We start from the raw sequence: 22859 nt of genomic DNA on the forward strand, positions 1-22859 counted from the left end.
TCGTCCAACAGTAACGCCAGTGCAGTGATTAATAACTTCCATTGTGCTCCGGGTGGACTGGAAGTCTTGGAAGGATTAGAGGACTCTGGCTTGTGAAGGAGTTCTGAAATTGTTTGATCTCGCTGGAAAGTTGTTTTGAAACGTTGAAACAGTTACCAACTCTCTACCTGCACATGACTCTGTAGGTTAAGGCATGACTTCTTCATCTGAAAACCATGCCTTGAACTAATAGTATGCTGTCCAGAGTTTTGCTGTATGCTTTGGGAATGTAAGATTTTATTCCCTTAAACATACAAAAATAATAACTGTGTAAGCAAGTAAGCTTCCATAATTTGTTTGGGCCTGAAATATTTAGGTAATTTAAAAGGGCCACTGATAATAAGACTGATGAAGAAATACTCAGAGGATTGAGAAGGTTTTTCAGAGATGGAGAAATGAGAATATGAATTAAAACATTTTGCATCCATTACGAAAGTTTTTATCATGGAGATTGTGACAGTGGAATCCCTGACGATTCTGCAAGTGGAACACACGGTTCGCATCATTATTTCTGACTCTAGAAAGAAGTCAACACAGTAAGCCCAAATCTGCAGATGGCACACATAGCTGCAGCTAGCCAAGATTAATAACTGGAAGCATTTATGCACATTGTGTGTGCTTCCTATGCAGGGCAATGGCTGAATGTCACTGTGAAAGTCTGTTCTGCCTCTTGCTAAAAATGTAAAGATCTGTAATTATGAATGCATAGTATTGTAGCATTAACTTACACATAGAGCTTTTTGCTGTAATGGGATCAGTCCTTTGGTTGATTCTTTCCATTTTGCCAGTGGGAGGTGTCATTTCAGTCCTGAGAAATAACGAGTCTGGCAGAGATTATTAGGCTCAGTATGAGAACGAATCCAACAGCCTGTGAAAGGGGGGAGCTGAAATTAGACTATGCAGCAGTCATCACTCCTGATGGTAAACTGGAGGAAACAATAATTTAATAGGTTAATATCCTTCCATATGAGTAGTGGCCATTGATTCTGGTCGTACCTTTAAACATTAAAAACAGTTTATGAAATAATGAAAGTATGGAAAAACTGAATTAGGGGAAGGTTACTGCCTGTAGTTGTAGGTAAGCACTGAATAGAGCAGTGCTTACAGCTACTTTAAGCATGTCAAATACTGCTGCTAAATTTTGTACTAATATAAGAAGAAAAGAATACATGTACCGGAAAGGAAAAAAGTATTGATGAACAGTATCTGTAATGTACTCAGTTTACTGGTGAGTACAAGAGTTTTAGAGTATTGGTTTTGCTTTTTAAATATGCTAAAATATGGAAAATATGCAATTAGATGAGAACTATTGTACATGCAGCCATTCATGTCTTAGGCCACGTGAAGTCAACATTCTTTAGTGTAGGCCTGGGGGGATTTTGGAGTCACAAGGCTGGCCATTTGGAATTGCCCATTACTATTGTCCATTATCCATGTAGTATCTCCTTTTGAAAGAGATTTGGCCATCATTGCAAATTCAGTACTGTATCCCCAGCTGAAGAGAGAGATCCCTGTAACCTGCATGTCTTCATTATACAGAGAGCTGGAAACTGAAAAGTGATAAGACAGGATTATCTTCTGCTTTTACCTAGCAGCAAAGATGATAGTGAGGAGGACCTTTACGGTGCTGAAGCCAGCTTAGGTCTGCCTGGTAGTAGAGCATGCATATGTGAAGACTTAGTCTGAATACAAATTCTTCCAAGTCTTTTGTAGAAATGCTGTATGTGAAGTAGGGTGCATTTATCATGCAACTCTAGTCAATATCAAGCAGCACAACGTGTAATTTTTACATTTGTGTTAATGCTGAGAGCCTTCAAAATCCTAAATTGTTTCAAAATACATTGTAAAGATAAAAACCACACATCCTTCCTTATCCATCATTAACCATGTTATTCTAGACAACTAAACTTTAGAGATGGCAATGTTATTTTTGTCTCCACAAATACTGGCAATTCTTCTTGGTCTACATTGGGTAGAACTGGAGCTGAACCACCAACTTGGAGTCAGCTTCTCAGCTGCCTGCAGCAGAGTAGTACTTTAGCCAGCAGATGCTGTTGGAACAGGAGGTGTTCCTGGGGAGAGACACCACGTGATCTGAACCTGTACTGTTTCCTCTATCCGTATGTTTGAATTAACTTCTGCTCATTAACATCTGCAATATTTTCCTCCTAATCAAAACATTCTCTGACTTTTGTTCAATCTTACTTCCAAAGGAATGTGTAGCTCTCTGTGTATTACCAGAAGAAATACAGCTTTGTGTCTTTCTAATATGTATATTCCCTACTGATTCCAACTGATGCTGTTAAATGTAGTTTCAGTGTCCCAGATGGGTCGTTAGTGGAAGTGTATTGCTGAGCAAGTAAAAACAGCAAAGCAATAGGAAATTCTTTTTCACAACAGGACTCGTGATTTGAGTGTGCATTTGTTTCTCGGTCTTACGGTGCAAGATACTGTGTGAATTACCATTTTTCACATTTACAAGCCACTGGTTAAAATTTAAACCAGTACAAAACCCAATCCAATTTAGAAATTGATTGAATTGTGTTTTCAGTTAAAACAAAATGCACCTCTCCAAACTGTCTTGTCCCCTGAGATGCTGCTGCCTCTGTTGCCTCCGATCCCATCTCCTCTCTTCTGCTACCTGTGCTGCTGCCTTGATCTCTGCTCCTTTGCCCTGCAGCCTCTGGCAGGAGGTGGGGAGTTTGCTGGACTCGCAGCTGGAGTGCTTGTTAGAAGCATATTTTCAGAGAACACAGGTCTCTCTTAAAAGATGATGGAAAGGGCTATTCTCAAGTGTTGCATTTCAAGTCTTTTGAAGGAAGGCATTGGTTTGGATGTGTTTTGGTTTTTTTTTTCTTAATTTAATGAAATGCTTTGATTTCATAAAAAAGAGTTGATGCAGTTTCCTCATGTCACCCTCAATTACAGTATTTGTATACTAACACTTTCCTTTTTTTTTTCCTCATTCCTGAAAGAATATTGAAAGAATATTTTTAATCCATCACTGTTTATAAATTAATAGAAGAGAAAATAGTTCTTCTATATTTGGTAAAGCTGTTAAAGATTGTGTATTTATGGAACAAAGAAACAACACTGACCGAGCCGGTCCTTTATGAGAATATGGAAGAACTCTGTGATGTACTGGTTTGCCAGCAAAACAGGTGTAAAGCAGCTTTAGGGCACGACGCAAAGCACATCAGTCAATGGAATTGTTTTCCACTGCTCTGTGGACTCTGGCTCAAACTTAACTCGTGACCAGAATTAGTCATTTGAGGGGAGAACACAATTTTGTTCTGCAAATGAGCAGAATTGCGGTGACCCCAGGACTAGAAACTGGGAGCTGACATAAACTGAACAAGTAATCCCCTCCAAAATTTGAAATAATGTTTGCCAGTTAGATGCAAGACAGAGCAAATCACACACTGCATTTTGAATTTACCTGCATTATGTTGCCAGATATGTTTTAATTCTAAGCAGTTAGATGCTAATGCCCAAATTGTAATTTAATAACTATTTTTTTCTGTGATGGACAGGATCTGTAAACACGCGTTCTCCTTCTCTAATAATCTGGGGGTCATTAATTTTTGTTGTTTCCAGGCTTAGTTTCAGACTTACATTTCAGCAGCTCCCTAAACTCTTCTGTGTAGTGCTGCCCGCTAGGTTGAGCAGTGCTGAAGGTAGGCAGCAGCTGCTGGGCAGCACCTGTGTGAACTCCAACTGAACGCTGAATTGACTTTACCTGTTTACTTTATCCATCCCTCTGTGAAATACCTTTCTATTTTATATACCAACAGTCTGTCTGGAAAAGGTTAAGGAAGTAATTCAGCAAGGTAATTATGTATGTAGTTTTAAGTTAAAAATCACCATTTTGAAAAATGTGTAGTCTTTGCTCATATTAGAAAGCAAGTATGAAAGTACCACAAAAGGTATGTTTGATTAATTAACTGAGGAAAAGTACTTACGCTCTGGTGTGCATTTCTTTTAGGGAACAAAGCAGATGCTTTAAAACCTGGGATAAAAATGGAGACTTCTGATCACCTCTGTGCCATGAAACATACTTCAAACACTACTAAAAATTGCTCCTTACTAAAACAGTATACGGCTTCCTCCCCTTTTAAAGTGGATAGTTTACATCCTTATTCATCGTTAGCACATAAGCCTGGCATAACAGCAGTGACTAATATTCAACAAGATTTTTCAGTTCCCTACGGGTATTTTGAATGCAGCAGTAAGCAACCTCACGTGACACCTTACATTAATTGTAAGAACTTTGATGTGTCTGTCAAAGATTATACTGGAATTTTGCTGAATGATAAGATTAATGGTGTGCCGCCAATTCTTCCAGAGGTCACTGCTCCAGGCCCCCCAGCCCATAAAGATCCCCTGCCCAGTATACTTGAACATCAGCCAGACAAGCAGAATTGTCAGCCTCAGTCAGACAGTTCTCCTTCTTCACAGATGATCAGCTCTTGCGATTTGTCAGTACCGTTAAGCTCTCCAGCAAAGGACGCAGTTGGAAAAGAAGCCGACTGTTCCCACGGGTGCCCGGTGGAAAAGGGTAGCTCCCATCGAGAACAGATGTGTGATTTTGACTGCATTGACGAAAAGCAAAACAGTGCACTGGGACAACCAACTGATTCTGAAGAAAAAGCTGAGGAACTGTGGTCAGACAGCGAGCACAATTTTTTGGATGACGACATTGGCGGCGTAGCTGTGGCACCTTCTCATGGTTCTATCCTAATCGAATGTGCGAGACGCGAACTCCACGCTACCACACCTATTAAAAAACCCAACCGCAATCATCCCACGCGGATCTCCTTAGTTTTCTACCAACACAAAAATTTAAATGAGCCGAAACATGGTTTAGCCATGTGGGAAGCAAAGATGGCTGAGAGGGCGAAAGAAAAAGAAAAAGAAGCAGAAAGATTAGGAACAGAGAATACTGAGCTGAACTCTAGCAACAGGAAAACAAAGCAAACAAGTGAAAACAGAGAGATTTTTTATGAAGACAATGAGTTCAACCAAATTCCATCACGCAGAGCATTAACAGTAACTAAAGATAACGTAATAACAGTATCTTCTTATGCCCTCACGCGAGTTGCAGGGCCTTACAACCATTGGGCATAGGCTTCAGTATCAAATGCCTCCTCTTGGTGCAGCATTACGCAGTGTTTCTTTAAGGTGCTGTTAAAGAACAAGTCTTGTGTCGTTTACTATTTGCTCATCTCAACCATTTTAAGGCTGAGGTAAAAAAAATAAAAAGGGGGGGGATTTCTTAAACTGTGACTTTAACATTTGGTGGTGCTCAAGCACATTTTAAGCAAAAAAAAAAAAGTTGTATAGTTTTAATACATTCTAAAAAAGATTTTGTTTAGGTTATTAACCTTGATTGAAATCATTCAGTTTATTACCTTTAGGAATTTATATTTTGGTGCTTTAAATCAAGTCTGTTTACTACAAAAATCATTTATAGGGATTTTAACAGGTTCACATTTTATGGTGTTAAATCAAGTTATACGGTAATAGCTCTACACAGCTCTTGGTGCTTAACCACATCAAACAGTTAAAATAAATAAGCTGAATTATTACTTCATGGTGCCATTGCTTTAACAACTTCCAACCATTGCTACGTAGTCCAAATTACCAAGAAACCTTTTAGAAAACCAATGATTCTTTTTCTCTAGATTTGCCCTTCTATATGAAATGAAGTTATTGGCAATGATGGCTGGAAGTTGTTTTTAAGCTGTAAATATATATTTTAAAAGCACTTTCTATTTTTAAAATTAACTTGAAATAGTATAGTATAAGGATCATATTGTCTAAGGTTTGTGCATACTCTACAGAAGAAATCATTTTATTCTTGCTGTGTAGAGTTCCATATTGTTACAGCTGCAGTATGTATGCTAATAGATGTGATTGTTTTTAGACTTGCCCTTTTTTGTGGAAGATTTTATTACATGTAAACAACTTATAAAATACAGAAACATTTTATTATTTGAAAGAGAGTGTGCAAACATGAAATTAGGAGACATTGATGCGTGTGTTGCTATTGAGGAGTTATGATTTTTGTTTTTTTTTAAAGGCAGCATTTGTTACGATTTCTTTGAGCAATAAGTGCATAAGTCTCATTCATTTGGAACATTATAAGTTAACGTGACAACCAAATGTTCCTAAGACCTCAGGGGTAGAATTGTTTTGGGATAAAAAAAATACCCCCTAGAGTTGCCTTATTCTATTCTGAAAAAATATATATATTAATTTGAGGAAAATATAAAGGAAGTGTTGAAAAAGAATAACATTTCTAATATTGAACAGCAAATTTTTCATTGAGAAAACCCATCTGTAATGTTCACCAGCTAAGTTCAGGTTTTTTACAAAGATGTTTTGTAAATTTTTAAGTGATTTATACATTTTGAGTAGAAAAGGTTGTATTCTTCCTTCCGAGCATATGAATTTTATTTTCCGGTTCTCTTGGAAAAGTGTCATATCATGAAATGAGTATTTGCCAAACCGGAGAGAAAACAGGCACTCCATTGCTTTTAAATGCTGTAGCATCCCACTCTTCTTTCTGATTCTCCTCTCCTATGTATTTCCTTTTAAAACTTATTTATTTAAACAAATTACCAAATGACCATGTTAGCTAAGGACTGACCTCATCCTGCAACTTCCTCCATGAGAACAGTTCCACGTAGCCGTACCTGCCAGTCCGAGCCAGGAGCACTGCTCAAGCCAGGCCTCCTCTCCTGACTGAGAGCCGCAGGATCAGGCCCCAGAGACGAAGCTGTACATTAAGTCTGCCTCAGAGTTCTCCCGGCTGGGTTACCCACGGGCATAACGAGGTTAGAGTTCTCCAGTGTGAAAATATACTAATAATATACTTGATATTATTATACTGTAGTGGTGCTGTAACAGAGGAACATGAATTTTCTAGGTCTGCTTTATTTAAAATCTAGACAAGGTGCTTTTCCTTGAAAAGTTGAACTGTAAATGCAACGTTTACAGTTTTGGTACGAAAAGTACATCAATGGTATTTTTAACATATAGTGCCAGTTAGGACCTTGGTGCTACAAATACTTAAATACAGCCGTAGATCATTGAGTCTGTTCTCCTGTATAAATGTATACACACGTAGTGCTTGCAGGAGCAAGGTCTGAAGTAGCGATCACTATATAATGACCTGAGGTTCAATCGCACAGATTCCTGTCAAAGTTAACAAAAATGTTGATGGCAGAAGATGGCTGAATTGAACCCATTCTTTGTATCTTACCTATTTTAAGTAAAATTTGTAAAAACCGGGTATGCTGCAAATCTTAGTTCAAAGCTTAATATTAGTTCAAATAGAGGATATGAAGGGATTGTAAATAATAATAAAACAAAAACAATATTACCATTGTTTTGTACCAGCAGTTTTATGCTTCTTGACTACATAATATACAGTATACGTCAAATCATTATGGTATTTTGTGTGCCTTAGATTTCCATTCTGAAACTCATATATTTTTGGTGAGCCTAAGACTAGTAAGAACTCCAGCTGTCCATACAGTAAGTAGTCCTGTACGTTCTGTAGCTATTCCATTCACGTATTTGCTATCTGAAAACCCTCGTCCTAGACAATGAGCAATCGTGTACAGGAAATACTAGTTGATTGGTTTCACTGGTAGTGCTGACAGCTTTAGTTTGTGTAATACAAATTGAAAATACCATTCAGCACTCCTATATGAATAACAACTTTTCTACACAGACGGTGTTCTAGAGCCATCTATTTACGTTTAGAAATGTTCCGATCATTAAAGTGGATCAGTTTCACTTGAATCGCCCCCTATAAATGTCCAGGTTTAACTTATGTATTATTAGAAACTTCAAGATGAAAATGTTCCATTTAAAAACCAGCAGCTTCCCTCAAAGAAGTGAGAAAGTGAAAGGTAGATCTGAAAGGATACCTCCAAACATAGCTCGTGGCAAGTCACTGCTCAAGTGACAGCACCAGTAGAATTTTAGCAAGTCCAGGTCTACCTTATTTAAAATGGCAGTTTTGAGAGAAAAGTATATCTTAACACAATAGTAATGCTATTAACTGATAGGTGCTAAAACTCAGAGTTACTACTTCTTAAGATTACTTATATGAGAAATATATATCATCTGTACAATAGGTGCTCTTTCCTTGATTGTCTATAATGTAACTACTTTCTCAGTGTGTATCTAACAGGCAGGTTAGCTAGCCACTTCTGTTTCCTGCTGTGGCACATAGCAGGTTGTGATTTAAGAAGTTAGTATTTTCTATTGCTGTACTGCGGTGTGAGAAATACAACCATTTACTGTTTTTACAACTGTGTGCTATTTATTGTAACATTTCAGAATATTTATCAGCCTTGTATACAAATTATGGTTTTTTTTAGTAAGGTTATCGTTTTTATAACAGTATTTGTCTGTTAAGATTTGTAAATCTGTGGGTGTATTGCTTTCCTTCACAGCCCACGTTGCCACTTGTAATTTGCTCTTACCCCTTAACAAAGTCCTTCCAGGATGGCCAGATCAGAAACTGGATCCAAAGTTAACATATATGGCTAGGGCAGGCCCACAGATTGTACTCAGTTTCTAACCGCTGGCATTGTTCCTGGTGAAAAAAGAACAAAATGGGTTCAGGTACGGGCTGCTGGTGGGATGTGGTTGCCTTTGGATCCTTTTTCACCACTCTCTAGCAACAACTGTTGAGACCCAACATTGGACACCTTTGATTTTCTGGGAGAGATGTCTCTCGTCCCTTTCCCTACTGGGTCCAGCACCACTGCTCCGCCTTCACTGTGAAGGAGAGGAGAGTAGCGCTTCCTGCAGGAGCCAGTGCTGTGCGGGACACCGAGTCCCTCCTGGGTTACTGCAGTCATGCCCAACTAAATACTGAATTTTACCCATAGAGGTTCTTTGTATTACTGTTTGTAACATGCTATCTTGCATTACAGAAAACATCTACAAATATTCTAGTCACAAGATCCAGAAAGCTTCCTAAGAACTTACAAATATTAGTGACTTTCTGGCTGTAACAGTTGTATGCAGTTTTAGGGTTTTTTTTGCAAGGACTTTCTAAGCTAACTCTTTTACTTAAGAATAACTGCTGTTAAAAGTCCTTATCTTACCTATGGCAGTACTTCTCTATACTTAGAGCAGGAAATAACTGTAGTATCTTAAGTAACATTTTATGGTAAGCATGGGTAAATTACAACTTTGTTAGTACTAAAGATTATTTGTAACATACAACTGTTTGGTTTTTTTTTTTTTTTTTAAAGACCTTTATAATATCATTGCAGTATTACGCTAAATTTGGTGGGTTAAATTTGGGTCTTGTTTGGGTCATTGCTGCAGCCCTGTTGACTGCAATGTGGTCATTTATCAAGCTTTCCTGCAATTTTCATATTTAACTGGATGGACAAAGTCTGTGCCAACTCAGACCCTTGCAACACTTCCACCAGGAATAGCTCTTGCAAGGATGGACGCAGAGAGATTTGGAATCAATATACTTCTGGTTAAATGCAGAGGTTATGTTGTTTGTAGCACCAGAAGTAATTCCTGGTCTGTAGAGACATAATACCTTCACCTTGAGTTTCACGCAAGCGAGCAGATCTCATTCAGACCTATTTCAGGCTTATGTTCTTGATAGCTCTTTAGACTTTTCTTATTTGATAGATTATTCAATGACAAATTTTAATTGAAACATGCTTAATAAAACTGCATCTGCATGATTTAAGACTTATGGTTCGATCTTCCTCTTTAATTTCCTATGAAATTTCTCTCTTTGAAATCAGCTGTCTTTGAAATCAGCTCTCTTTGAAATCAGCTCATTTTATCAAGCAGTCATCGGCTTTATAATCTTTTCTTGTAACTATATATATGATTATTCTCTTCTACTTTCTTCTCCCCCCCCCCCCAACTGAAATACTCTAACTTAGGCTAACAAGAAGAAATAACCACACCCTCACATATACAAAAAATGAAATTGCATGTCTGCTTCTCACTGGCTATATGTAACAGCAGCTGTGTTCATGCAGTGTTAAGTTAACTCTCTTTCAGGTCCATTGTGGTCATTAAAATTCAAAGTAAGGTCTTCATGACACATCTTCCATAAAATTGTTGGTGTTTTATTTCTCATGTGTGAAGAATGTCTGCCCAATTGGGCCGTGTGATTACCTATCTTAAGGAACTTAGAGATAAGGAACAGTCCAATCACATGCAGAAATACTGTCTGGCTTTCTTAATTTTTTTAGGTGATCTGACTTTCATGACAAAGTGAGAAGGAATATCCTACTGTAAAACTAAACTGCAGAGAAAGTTTGCATCGACTGTTGTGACACCATGGTACTGCACTGCAATCTTTGCACTGCAGCATTGTTTCTAACCAGTAAAAGGAGGTGTCACCATGTCCCACAGCTGTGGATGCATGAACACATTCATCCACCTACATAGTTCTTCTCAGGACAGTAATCGTTGCTTTGTTCTCTGCCTGAGTATACTGGTTTGTTTAAGGAACAATAAAAGAAAGCAGAAAACAGCGAGGAGGAGGGAGGGTTGGTCAGTGTGTGTAGACAGTCATAGGCAAATACATAGAGGGTACAGTACTTCTGAAATAGCCTTCTCTGTTCACATGGTGTGGTTGCTAGGGTACTTCTTTACATTGACACTTATTTTGGTAGCTCTAATTTTAAATACAAAAGCTTTTTAAAGTCCATGATACATTTATGTCCTTCTTTAGCATGAAATAAAGAGGCTACTTAGTGGAACAGTACACAAACTGGCTTTGGTATCTTCTGCCGTTATCTGATCCTTAGTCAGCTTTCCCAAGTTGTCTCAATGGTGCTTCAGTATGTTGCTGCAGAATGTAGAGATTTATATTTGAGGTTTTCTCAGAGACCAGGAATTTCTAATAGTAATGTCTACTCAGGCGCCAGTATACACAGAGGTCACTTTTTCTTCTGAAGTATTTGAAAATTGATTTAATGTCTATTTTATCATTGACCTATTAAAACACTTCCAGTCATGTCCAAAAAAGTGAGGTAAATTTTTCTCTTAACGTTTTATATGCTTGCTCGCTAAATTAAGACAGTTCTCATCGTAATGCTGTGTTATCTCCCTGAGAAACACTTAATGTGCCTAGTGTTGATGGGTAGGCACTGCTTTCTGCCCTATACACACAGCACCGAGTACTACAGGCAGCTTTTTTCATCCCATGGTCTCTTTATGGATCACCTGCTGTGGTGAGCTGTCGGCCCTAGATGATGTTATAACCAGCTGCCGAGTGCTGTAAGTGCTTCCAGCTGCTCCAGAAGTCCTTCCTATCACTCAGCAGATTGCTTCAGTACTCTGCAGCAGGAGTGCAGATGTCAGCATGCTCGTGTATACTCCCCCACCTGCCACTGCTTTGTATGTTAATCATCCAGCCTTCATCTCAGGAATATCATAAGAATTTATTATCCTTGTGACTGTTCCAAACTCTGTTTTCTTCATTCACCTTTTATTCTGCATAAGGCAGTTCTACTTTTTAAATTCATGTTCTGTCATAGAGAATCCAGAATATTGCAGTTGGACACTTTTTCATTCCAAGAAAGAAGGACATTGCAGAATCTTTCACACATCAGTGTTTTCTTGCTTTTTACGTATTTTTCCAGTTAACTCCAGATCTCTTGCTGTAGCTGTTACTCTGTTGTTATGTGTGCATGTAGCTAAACAAAAGTCCCTTTGCTCACAGCCCTCACTCTCCAGAGTGGAAGATTTTTCCCCCTGTTGCTAGCACCCTGTGGAGTGAGCCCTTTTTTCTTCCAGATTACATTACCAGCTCTGCCCAAACCCTCACACAAGGTTCAACAGACCCTGCACAATCACAAGAGGAGTATTTCTTCACATCTTGCAGCTATATTCTTGTGCAGGGATTAGTTATCATCCTTCTGAGAAAGCCTAGTATTTTGCAAGTTACTTGCCTTAACTGCCAGGACTGCTTGGAAAAAAAGAGTGGAACAATGGATTTTTTTGGGTACTTCCTCTGTAGCAGCAAGGGGAACTGATTGAGCTTGAGCAGAGAATAATTACATAGTAACTGCCTTTTATAAAAGGGTTGTAGAGGTGTTGCCATTGTCTTTCTGAGACTCAAAGGCTTTAGGATTCTTTTTCCACCCCAGTTCCCCAGTTCATCCCACCGTTGTTTATGCTGCTTCACCACGTACTCCTAACTTCAGCTTGTAAAGATGTAAGATGCTTCTTGATGCTCTTTCCTGAATTCTTCTAAAACAGCATCTTTTCTCTTTTCTACTGGACCATTATATATGTCATTTTTCATGGACAGTTATATGAAAATGCTAGAATCTTCCAACAGTGTACTTGCAGGGAATGCAAGATTGGGGTGCTAAATAACTTACATGAAGGTGACTTGCTCTGTTTGGTGTGACAGTGCTGTTTTTAATGTTTTGCACACCCTACCAGCTTTCCTCATAAAATGAGAGGACTCAGGCTGCAGACCTGAAAAAAATACACCTGTAAGTTTGGTCAGATTTGTGAGCTAACGAACAGAGAGTTACCAGTTTCAGCAGATGAACTGAATTCCAAAGAAGTGCTGCAGCGGTGCGAGGGAACAGCGTGTTGAATGTTCAGTACTGCAATTGTTGTCGCAGAACATTTTAATGCTGTTGTGGAAAGTTCTGTGATCTTATCAGTATTTTACATGTAGGTCTGTATTTTTATTGCGCTGTAATGGAAAAGGGTCTAGGGTCTGGGAATCTTTTAAAATTAAGAATAAAGGCCCTGATTCTCATTTATACTGCTGTCCTTTGCACCACTTTAAAAGGACAGAAAGGCTGTAAATGGATGCCCATTGAGCTTACATCCTTCCGAGTACCCCATTATACAAATCATGGTTTGAAAGGTCGTTAGTATAAACTGAAACTGTTACCAAGGGACTGATGTGTACAACCACCAGAAATCGATGTCACGATAGCCCAACCAAATGCAGGTTGAAAAGAAACTTCCCCGGCCTGTTTTGTAACGAATACTTAAAAATTTGCTTATATTGGCTGTCCTTTTCCCAACCTTGTCTACAAAGAGAATGTGGTAGAAGATTTGTACCTCAAAATAACGATCTGGCCAGAAATCTCACAGAATTGTCAGCAAGACTATTTCTGAGCTGAGGTAGTTTTTCTTAAAATGCTTCCTTGCTTTTACTGTTATTTGAACTTTTTACACAATTACATAAAATGGGGTTTTGAGAATGTACTGCACTCCATTCCTTTCTGACTTAGTCCCCAGCAGGGTGTGCGGTGCTGTGTGATGTTGCCACACTGGGGTAAGTTTTTGAGAGACAAAGCTAAAAGCCAACATTCTGTGAGTGCCCTCAACACAGCACTGAAACTGCTGGCACTGCCCTGTATGCTTGTGCCATGCAGAGCTTCCCTTGCTGCCAGAGTATCCCCCATCCCCCATGACATTGCAGTTATGAAATGTTTCTCTTTCAAAAAGATTTGAGGAAAAAAACTTATATTTTAATTTCTAAAGTGCAGTGATATTGCAGAGCCTAACGAAAATAGATTCCGTGCTAACTTTGTGGATGCCAGACTGTAATCCATGCAACACAAGAGGCGGTGTCTGAACATCACAAATCTCTTGTCCTGCATACTAAAAACAACTGCAGGCAAGAAGAGCAAATATGATATCCCAACACCACTGAAAGAAAGCCAATTCTAACCGATACAAACAGTTACACATTTTGAACTTCAACTATTAATCATTCTAAGATAATTTATTTGGTTTAGAAGAGACAGCTCTTCATAATGTGACAGTATCATACCAGGTCATAAATGTTGTTCAAAATCTGCTACCATATGACCATTAATTTTTAAGGACACACTGTACTAAAATGCTATGGCTAATTAATTCTTTCCTGATTTAAAAAACTAAAAGATGAACAGTATGCCAAAAAAAAGTCAGTGTTTTCTGTCTTTCCTTCTTTCCTTCTTCCTATCTCTTTCCTTGTTTTTCTTTCTCTCTTTCCTTGGGATGCATTTGAGGTTTTGGATTATTTCATTTAACAGCCTACTGTATTTAGATCTGAAATGTAACTTTTATAAAGCAAAAGATGATGTACAGGGAGAAAAAAATCAGAAAGAAAAAGCACTTCATTATGTCACCGTATCTACAGGAAAAAGTGTAAAAATTACTTCTTTTCTCAAAAAATATCTGGGGCCTGATTCTTTCCTAGTATAACTGAGCATAGCTTCATGAGAGTGGTGGAGCTCTGACGAGTTACACTAGCTGAGAAACTGAACCTTACAATCTTCTTTGCAGACAAGGGAACCCTTACCAGCAGTACTTGAAGACTTGTGAGTTGTGACTGCATGTTACTTGAAAGATCTAATTAAGCTATGTTTTTTGGTGCAAGCAGTTGTTGTACATGATTTCATGTTTATGTAGCAAGATGCATTGAAATGTTGATACTAGTATTGAAACATACATGTAAAAATTGTTGTTGTGGAAATTGTCTGTTCTGTTCTATTTTTCTTGTGTGTCTCATCTGTTTAGAACGTAAACTTTCATTTTTTTATTGTCCTAACTGAATAAGGCTAAATGAATACTGTAATTGAAAATATATTTTAAATCTTGTCATGAGTTTTTAAAAAGACTATTACAAATTGTATCATTCCTGATTACACAGAACTTTGTGGGTGGTTTTAAATAAATTTTATACTTCTATTTTGCACTTAGTCGTCTAATTTTTCTTTCCTGAAGTGTGAAACGTGAACGTTCTTGTAAAATGCTTCAAGAGGGGGAAAAAAGTAGTATTCCCAATACAAACCAGAACAAAATCATACTGAAGTAACTAAAGACTGAAAATTTAGACCATAAAACTTAGAGCAAAGTTAGTGACCTTCTTCATAATACAGAATATAATGTTATACACTTATTTGTGTATATATATACACAAATATATTGTGTATATATATACACAAATATATACACAAATACATATACGTATATATAATGTAGAACTTATTATTTACCATTTAAAACATTACATGGCTTTAAATTTTAGAGGAAAAAAATAACACCGGATTCTAAATTTAGAAATAGCCTAGTCTTGCAGCATTTCTGAGAGTGAAGAGGACCTAATCAAAGACATGGGAATAAAACCCTTCTTCTTTAGATTCCATATACCACATTTATATTTTTTACCCTGTAGTCAGTAAAACAGGAGTAAAAACTAATTAGTAATAAAAGTATTTTCATTTTATGAACCGTTACCCCTGCGAAGTTTTGATGTTATCGCTAACAACAATTGTTAAATATTGGAACGTATCTATGAATTAACTTGGTCCTCTAGGATTACACCAAAGTCTGTGGGGTTTGTGCACTGGAAAGGGATGGGCATAAATCACTCAGCTGCTTGGTTCCCTCTGTTGCCTGTCTGCCTTTCCTTGCAAGCCACACTGACCTGTCCCACTTGGGGCCATACAGCAGGGGAAGTTGTCAGAAGATCCTGGAACTGAAATTCTGACAAGAACAAAATGGTTTGTGAACGGTCGTACAAACAGCGACTCGCTTTCCTACCAGCCTTGTCTGGCAGAGGAAAGTTATGGAGATCATTACTGCAGCTTTTTGGTTCCCATCCACTGGAAGGAGTCCAGTTTTTATTTGCTTCAGCTCGGAGGTTACGTTACTTTTTTCTCAAGACAAAACAGACTGTGGCTCTAGACAGCTTTACTATGTGACATTTCAGTGCAAAACAATATGAGGGAGAAATTATCTTCTTTAAGTCTGAAGGAGGAAAACAACTCTGAATGTTCGCATTTGCTTCTTTTCCTTCTCAAATAAATGTAATAGCAAAAGCTATCTGTTGGCACAATACTCTTCCAGATAACTGGAATCTCCCAGAAGGCAGAAAAATGCTGCTATCCTCAGGCTCCAGTAATCCCTAGCGATGTAAAATACATTACATGGCACAGTGTGTCTAGTCCCTGGGAACTGAATGTGGTAATCCGACAGGAAGGCCTTTACCCTGCTACGGAATTCACCGTGCTTTTAGAGGATAATCATTAATGGGTTTTCATAGCAACAGATTTCCCAAACTGCCCTGGTCCTTCTCCAAATGGTACTGTCAAGCCTTTCAAGCAGTACACATTCCTCAGTTTGATATTAGAGCCAGTATCCTTATAGCAGAGGTGTCTAAGAATGCACATGGACTTTGAATGGCACTAAAGACTTTGGAGCAGACCCAAGAACATGAGGGACAGACATGGTGGAGGAGCAACATTTTCCAGCTACTTGTCAGGTACTGCCAGCCAACTGCACCTTGCCTTGTCCTGTCATTGCTGCTGCCCAGCCCGTTCCTGTTACAGCTAACTTTCTTTGGGTTATAGAGCATATTTTCTACAGAGATTTTAAAACACAACTTCCACCCGTTGCTTGTGGGAACAAAACCAAACCTAGACTTCTGTTTTTGCATGATGACGACTCTGATTCCCTGCATCTGAAAAATCCGTTCAGGAAAATGAAGCATTGATCCTGTGCTTCATCAAGCAAGCACTTCTACGGTAGACTCTCACTTCCCCCATAGCAGGAAACCTTGTTAGGGTCACTCCGAATCACAGCTGCTCTGAATTTTAAAGGGTGAGACCTGTTGGACTGTTGTAAATTACTCAGGTGTGCCACTACTTAACCACTCTCCAGAGGCTGTGGCTCTTGGGAGGGCTGGCTAGCAATGTAGTTGAGGGGAAAAAAAAATACAAGGAGGAAGATCTCTCTGCTAAGGGCACATTAGTAAGCCTTGCAAGAGCCAGAAGCTTTGCATCACCTTAGGGAGTATAGGTAAGTATTCCCTTTGAATGAAATGCCTACTGCCTGAGCAAACTAGATGCAAACCAGAGCCTAAGTCCTTCTCCTTTGCTCCCCCATGCTGAAGCAGGTGCTACTGGGGGCAGTTGCTGTTCTAAGCATGTTCACTGTGCTTCCTGTGAATTGCAGCCTGTGTGGCCCACAGCAAGCTAAACCTCTGAATCTCTGCACTGAGCTGCACCACACCGTATCTGGCTGTCCTTTGGATCAGAGGCCTTTGCCCTGCTATGGGAGGAGGCTAAATACTGCGGGAGGTACTGGAAGGTGAGTGCTTCTGATTGAAGTCAAATGTCAACAAGTTAAATGTAAAGCAAGTCATAAGATTAAGACATTACCTTACTGTTAAAAAACACAGCTATGCTTTTCTGAAAGAGGTTTCTCCTTTTTGCAAGGGTGTGTTTCTCTGGAATTTCAGCACTATGATTATCCAAAACAACTTTCAAAAGTGTCCTCCTACTGCATCTTTTCAATCATAAGAATGCTGTTAGTTTTGTTTTAATTTTGAAGTATCAGATGGGATTGTTTAGAAGAAAAATACTAGAAGATACTTAGTTGCTTATATAACTGACAAAGCATTGGTTCAGCCGGCCTCTCATGGCACTGGCAAAACAGCTGCTAACACAGTCCTCGCAGACCTCTGCGTGGGATCTGAGCGTGGCACTGAAATGGCAGTGCCCTCATCACCTGACTGCCAGTGGGGAGTCCTCCTAACAGGGCACGGAGATGGCATTTCAGCTGCACTTCAGCCAGCCACTGCTGTCAATCTGCTCGCTCCTCTAACTTCCTCAGAACACCCTCCAAGTGTTAAGGGTTTCATTTTCTTATTGTTACAGAAATGTGTTTCTTCTCAAGTCCAATTCTATGTATCTTAGCTCGTGGTATTTATGTAACAACAGAGGCTGAGGGCTTTATAACCTAAGTGCAGCCAACAGCTACAGTTTCGGTAGCAGCTCGGCTATGTTGAACAGCACCTCCCCTGCGCTGCCACTGCTGCACTAAAGCGGCACTGTAAGAGGCATTCTTCACTTCCACCTAAAGAGCCCCCTTCTTCCTGGGGCAGCGCTACCACCTTAGCAGACTTATTTTTCTACATCATTTTTTACCTCGTTTCAAATCTTTTTTTCTAACAACAGCACTGTTTCTCCAAATCTTATTAGTTCATCATTTAACTCCAGCTGTGGACGTGGCTACGTCAGAATGAAATGGCTTCAGCTCTCTTAGCTGTGATTGTGAATGGGGTCAGCCTTGTTTGCATCCCTTGTTACATTCCCCTTAGCTATCATGACAACAATAACAAACCTGTTGTGATGTATCTTGGGAAACCACTTGTAAGAACTGTATCACACACGTTGCAGCTGTGAAGTATCAAGAACTGAATTCTACCTTTTAAATCATTCTGCGAACTTCTAGCAGCCTTTGTAAGCCCATCTGAGAGAGAACTCTGGATAGTTCCTGCAGAGCTGACTGGGTTTCCTCAGCAAAAGTATACTTTAGTCCCTCTGTGCCAGGAGTAATGCCAGACACTCTACTGAGGCTGAATTATAGCTATTAACACCAACCAGCCTTAATTAAAGGTTTTCCCTTTATTCCATGCCTGGGAAAGGCAGTCATCGCATTTACCTTCTAAATTCAGCATCTAACACCACATGTTAGAGGGTTTTCTTCCCAGAAACACGCTGCAGATGAGATGTGGTAGAAAACAAGCATTGTGCTGGCCTTCCTCTGTACTTGAAGACTTTTATGAGTCATTCCTTAACTCAGAATGGTGAATGTTCACACCAAAATGTCCAAACAAGCCATTCAGTAGTAGTCCTTACACAACAATTCTAGAAGGTGGACCTTATATAGACAGTCAGCTCCAACTGCTATTGCAACATGAATAACTGAGGACCAAGAGTTGAGATTCCCTTCTTTGAGCTCCCTGAAAACATGGCCTCTAGTCATTTGACTGATTTACTGCCCATTCCCTTAGGCAGTGAATTTAATGGTTAAATGCATTGTATGAGATGATCCCTGTGCTCCTGGTGTGTATTAGCTTCAAAATAATTAAAAGTTGTTTTATTTATCTATACTAATCCATATTATTACAGTACATCTGACAAAGTGAATTACTATAGAAGTCTGTTCTCAACTTACTTAACTTTGTCCCAGTGCAGTAGATCATAAAAGCCTTTTTCTCCTTGCCTTGGGACTCTTACAAATAAATAAGCACATAAATAATGTTATTCACAATCTGCTAAACCCAGTCAGGTTGATTTAAGCTGATGATGTCCCACCCAAGTTTTTGAGGGGTCGTGCCAGTTCAGAAACACTTCTGTCAAATCCTTTTTTTAGTAGCATATAATAACTTACAGTAGTGAATAAATCACACGTTTAGGGAAACGTAAAGCTTCAGTGCACATGAGATCTTAAGGAAAGACTACAACAGGTGATTTTGTGCAAGAAAAAAAGCCTGCTGGTCTGCCCTTGAACTGTTGTTATCATCAGATGTTACTGGATATCTAGAAAGGTAAAAATGTTTAATTCCTCTAACTACATAGTATGAATGCAGTCAAAACTCTGATTACCCTTCTGACAGAAGATAAGCCTCTTACACATCTCCTTCAATGTTTTTCTTTCATGGCATGCACCTAAAGTATCTCAAATTAGTCCAATGTGATGCACGAAAATACCACAGCATCCCTAATGCCGCTGCATAGTCACAGCCAGTTGATAAGCATGTTATTTTTTTATGAGGGTCACTATTTAGCAACTGTTCAGCCATAATGTATTCATTACAGCATGTAACTCTCTATAAAGTACCAATAATGTATTGTGACTTATTAAATACTGAAGCAGCCTATGGTAGTGTAGATAGCGCCTCTGAAGCATGTGGTTTATCGTGTCCTTACAACAACCTTACCTGTGCTCATATTTTCAAAAGAAGGATTCAATGTTATAATAGTTTCTTGTTTCATTCTATTTCAAAAACAGGACTTCTGCTTTTCCAAGGCTGTCAGGTATAACTTGTTTATCAAGGCAATGACAATTAATGTTTGCAGCTGATACCCAGTCACTCCATTAGACAGCAAAAGCCCTGCAGCAAATGTTTTGTTTTGTTGTAAGCCCGTGATACAGTCACTGTAAGGAGATATCTCAGGGGTGCTTCGAAGAGAGTAAGGATTTGCTTAATGACAAGTATATCATCATTTTTCTGCAGCTTCAGCATTTCAGGGATCTGAAGTTGGAGTCATTCATTTGTTTCACTAAGGTCAAATGTTTGTGTCTCTAACATGAATTATAGGAGTTCTTTTTTGTGTGTGCGTGTGTTTTCAGTTGACGGTGAGATGCTGCACCAAACAACAAACACAGTGTGGCAAATGTTGATAGATATCAACATCAGTGCAGGTGGAAAACTTAGATCATATGCAGAGCCATCACAATTTCAGAGTTCCTGGGCCAATGGGGAAACTGCTCTATGTCAAAGCAGGCTGCACATGAGGGTTTTGAACAACCAGCACGCTCATTAGAGACCTGTGATATCCACATCTAAATCTGCTCTGGTTGCTCTCAATACCAAGATCAGCATGCTTCCACTTGTGTGTTTATGATTGTTGGTGTATTGATTGTTCCTTCTGTACTGGTGAATCAGTAAGGCTGCCTGCTGTTGCCACAGTGGAAAATGTATTTATTTCAAAGGTTGTGTTGTGACATACAAAGAGGTGTTTCTGAGAGCTCTTTTAGTCATGGATTCTTAAAAACTGCACCAGAAAGCGTCAGTTTCAAACACTATGCAGTAAGTGTTTCATTTACTACCATATGTGTGCCTGTTCAAAAGGGATATGTGTTTTCATTTCATAAGAACTCTGGATAATAAAGAGCATGCTCACAACTGTGGATGGTGGCACAGACCACCTTCACAGCTCTCCTGGGCAAAGCTAGGCAGCTGAGTATCAAGGTCCAGAGATCCCAAACAATAACTACTTGCACCCAGAAATTTTACTACCATGTACCATTTTCTGATACCACAGTTATTTTCTTTCATCTTCTGCATTCATCCTTGTTAAATGTAGTGTTTCAGCCAAAACTCATAGGAAGCTCTTTAACTATAGTATCTACAAATCATCTTTTCTCTCCACAATATCCCTAGCTTGTCCTTACAAATTTCCATAACCACCAGGAATGCTGGATGCCGGGTACACATTATGGCTTCTTATTTCTCCCTTTTTCTCAATTTGCCTGGTTAAACTAACCTGTAGAACTATCCTACTTCCCAGACTTCTGTTCCTGTATCAATTTCGTCTGAATTGTCCAATGTACTTGAAAGAGATTTAGGGCTTGGGGAGAAGAACACGAAACACAGGACATTCATTTAAGCCCAAATATATATATATGTATATATATTATACATATATAATATGTATAATGTATATAATGTGTATATACATATATACAATATATATTGTATATATATCGTGTATATATATTGTATATATTATACATATATATAAATATACATATATATTTGCTTTGTGGATATTTTGTTGTTGTTGTTTCTTTCTTTCTTCCATTAAAAAAAAAAAAGCCTAGAAGCACTTTTTTTTCCCCACCCACTGTTTCCCATTTTAACTGTTGTCACAACAGCATGGTTTATCTCGAAAAGAGGATGCAAAACCTAAAGAAATCAAAGGGAGTCATGAGTGTACTCTACAGGACAATGGCAGTATTTGCCAGCTATGATAGCAATATGTATATATGGAAAGGAGAAAGTACATTAAGTTGTGTTTTACTTTAGGTTTTCCTATGAGCTTCTAAGGTTTTCACTGAGAGCATCACTAAGAGTGAGGTATCCTCAGATTGAAAGGCCCTGGGCCCAAGGACTGAAGAATAGAGCCACTTCATAACATTCTGATACTTGCTGACAACTTTTTCCCCTCAATAAAATTTTGCTGTCGTCCTTTCCATTTATAGCATCAAAGAAAACCTGTCACCCTTCTAGCCTTTAAAGCCCATTTTTGGGTTAAAGAGTACATATCCTTAGTCAAGCAACTGTGTTTGATATAGTTATGTCAGGAAGAAACATAAGTAACATTAAAAATGTGGAAATACTTAAAAATATGAAGAACCATGCTTATTGGTTTAAAACATCTAAACTTCTGTGTAAGCTCCAAGGCAGTTCTGCCTTTGTGTATTACTGAACGCAAAATGCTGAGAGGAATTGATGTGGTGTTCTCCTCCGTTTTTGGTCTAGTTACCCTCCTGCAGCACAACGCAGCCCGCTGCCCTCGCAGGACAACCTTCTTCATGTTGCTGCCCACCAAGTAGATTTCATTCCATCCTTAATCTTTGTTTTTAATGACAATGTAACACCTCGAAGTCCTGCTTTGACTTAGTGCCTTCCTGACTTAATTCTCCAACTCTGAGTAAAGCTCTGCACGTGCATTTCACGTCAAAGTAAACTTAGGTTAAAAACAACTATTCAAGGGCTTTTAAGCTCTCCGCAACATCATTAATAGAGGATGAGAGATCGGCTTGCCCTCACACTACTTACTGCAATGGCTTCTGACTGCAAATTGCCTCACAGCAGTTCCCTGGGCAGCCTGCTTTCCTGCCACCTCAGGCGCTGCCGTTACCCCGCAGGCGTAAAGCCGCCGTACGCGCCCGCGAAACGGCTCTCTTTTCTGCTCCTCTCACAGGGCTTTGTCTTGGCTTGGAGGCGGCCCACGAGGAAGCACCCGGGGATAAGTGTCTGACGGTGCGCTGACACACGCCAGCTACGCATGTCGGTGGAGCAGGGACAAAGAGAACGAGCCCGCCGCCTGCGTACGCCGCAGGGGAGGCGCTGCCCAGGCCGCAGGAGCCGTCCCGCCCGCAAGATGGTGGCCCGCCCGGCCCGGCCCGCCTCGGCCAAGATGGCGCCCGAGCGCCTCCGCGCCTCACAGTCCCTCTCGCGGCGGGCCGGGCGCGCGCCGAACCGCCAG

The 22859-nt window shown here is 39.3% G+C and overlaps 1 protein-coding gene and 1 long non-coding RNA gene across 6 annotated transcripts in view; one reads left to right on the forward strand and one right to left on the reverse strand.

Annotated features, from left to right (window-relative positions):
* TET1 (tet methylcytosine dioxygenase 1) overlaps positions 1 to 14767 on the forward strand; it is a 72893-nt gene extending 58126 nt beyond the window's left edge. For 3 of the 4 annotated variants that reach the window (XM_021397557.1, XM_021397556.1, XM_021397558.1), the window contains one exon: positions 4025 to 14767. In XM_021397557.1, coding sequence (XP_021253232.1) covers positions 4025 to 5166 — 1142 coding nt within the window. In that variant the 3' untranslated portion in view covers positions 5167 to 14767. The remainder of the gene's footprint in view (positions 1 to 4024) is intronic. The other variant, XM_021397559.1, reaches the window with a different exon arrangement.
* Positions 3 to 22846, reverse strand: LOC110399229. 2 transcript variants are annotated; one of them, XR_002439027.1, is made up of 4 exons: positions 22430 to 22846; positions 8541 to 8653; positions 768 to 907; positions 3 to 122 (listed from the first exon to the last, which is right to left on the reverse strand). It is a non-coding gene; the product is annotated as an uncharacterized LOC110399229 (long non-coding RNA). The 2 variants fall into 2 exon arrangements; XR_002439028.1 differs by lacking the exons at positions 3 to 122; positions 768 to 907 and adding an exon at positions 7123 to 7239 and having other exon boundaries at positions 22430 to 22845.

This window comes from Numida meleagris, chromosome 5 (assembly GCF_002078875.1).
Source record: "Numida meleagris isolate 19003 breed g44 Domestic line chromosome 5, NumMel1.0, whole genome shotgun sequence".
Classification (NCBI taxonomy): Eukaryota; Metazoa; Chordata; class Aves; order Galliformes; family Numididae; genus Numida; species Numida meleagris.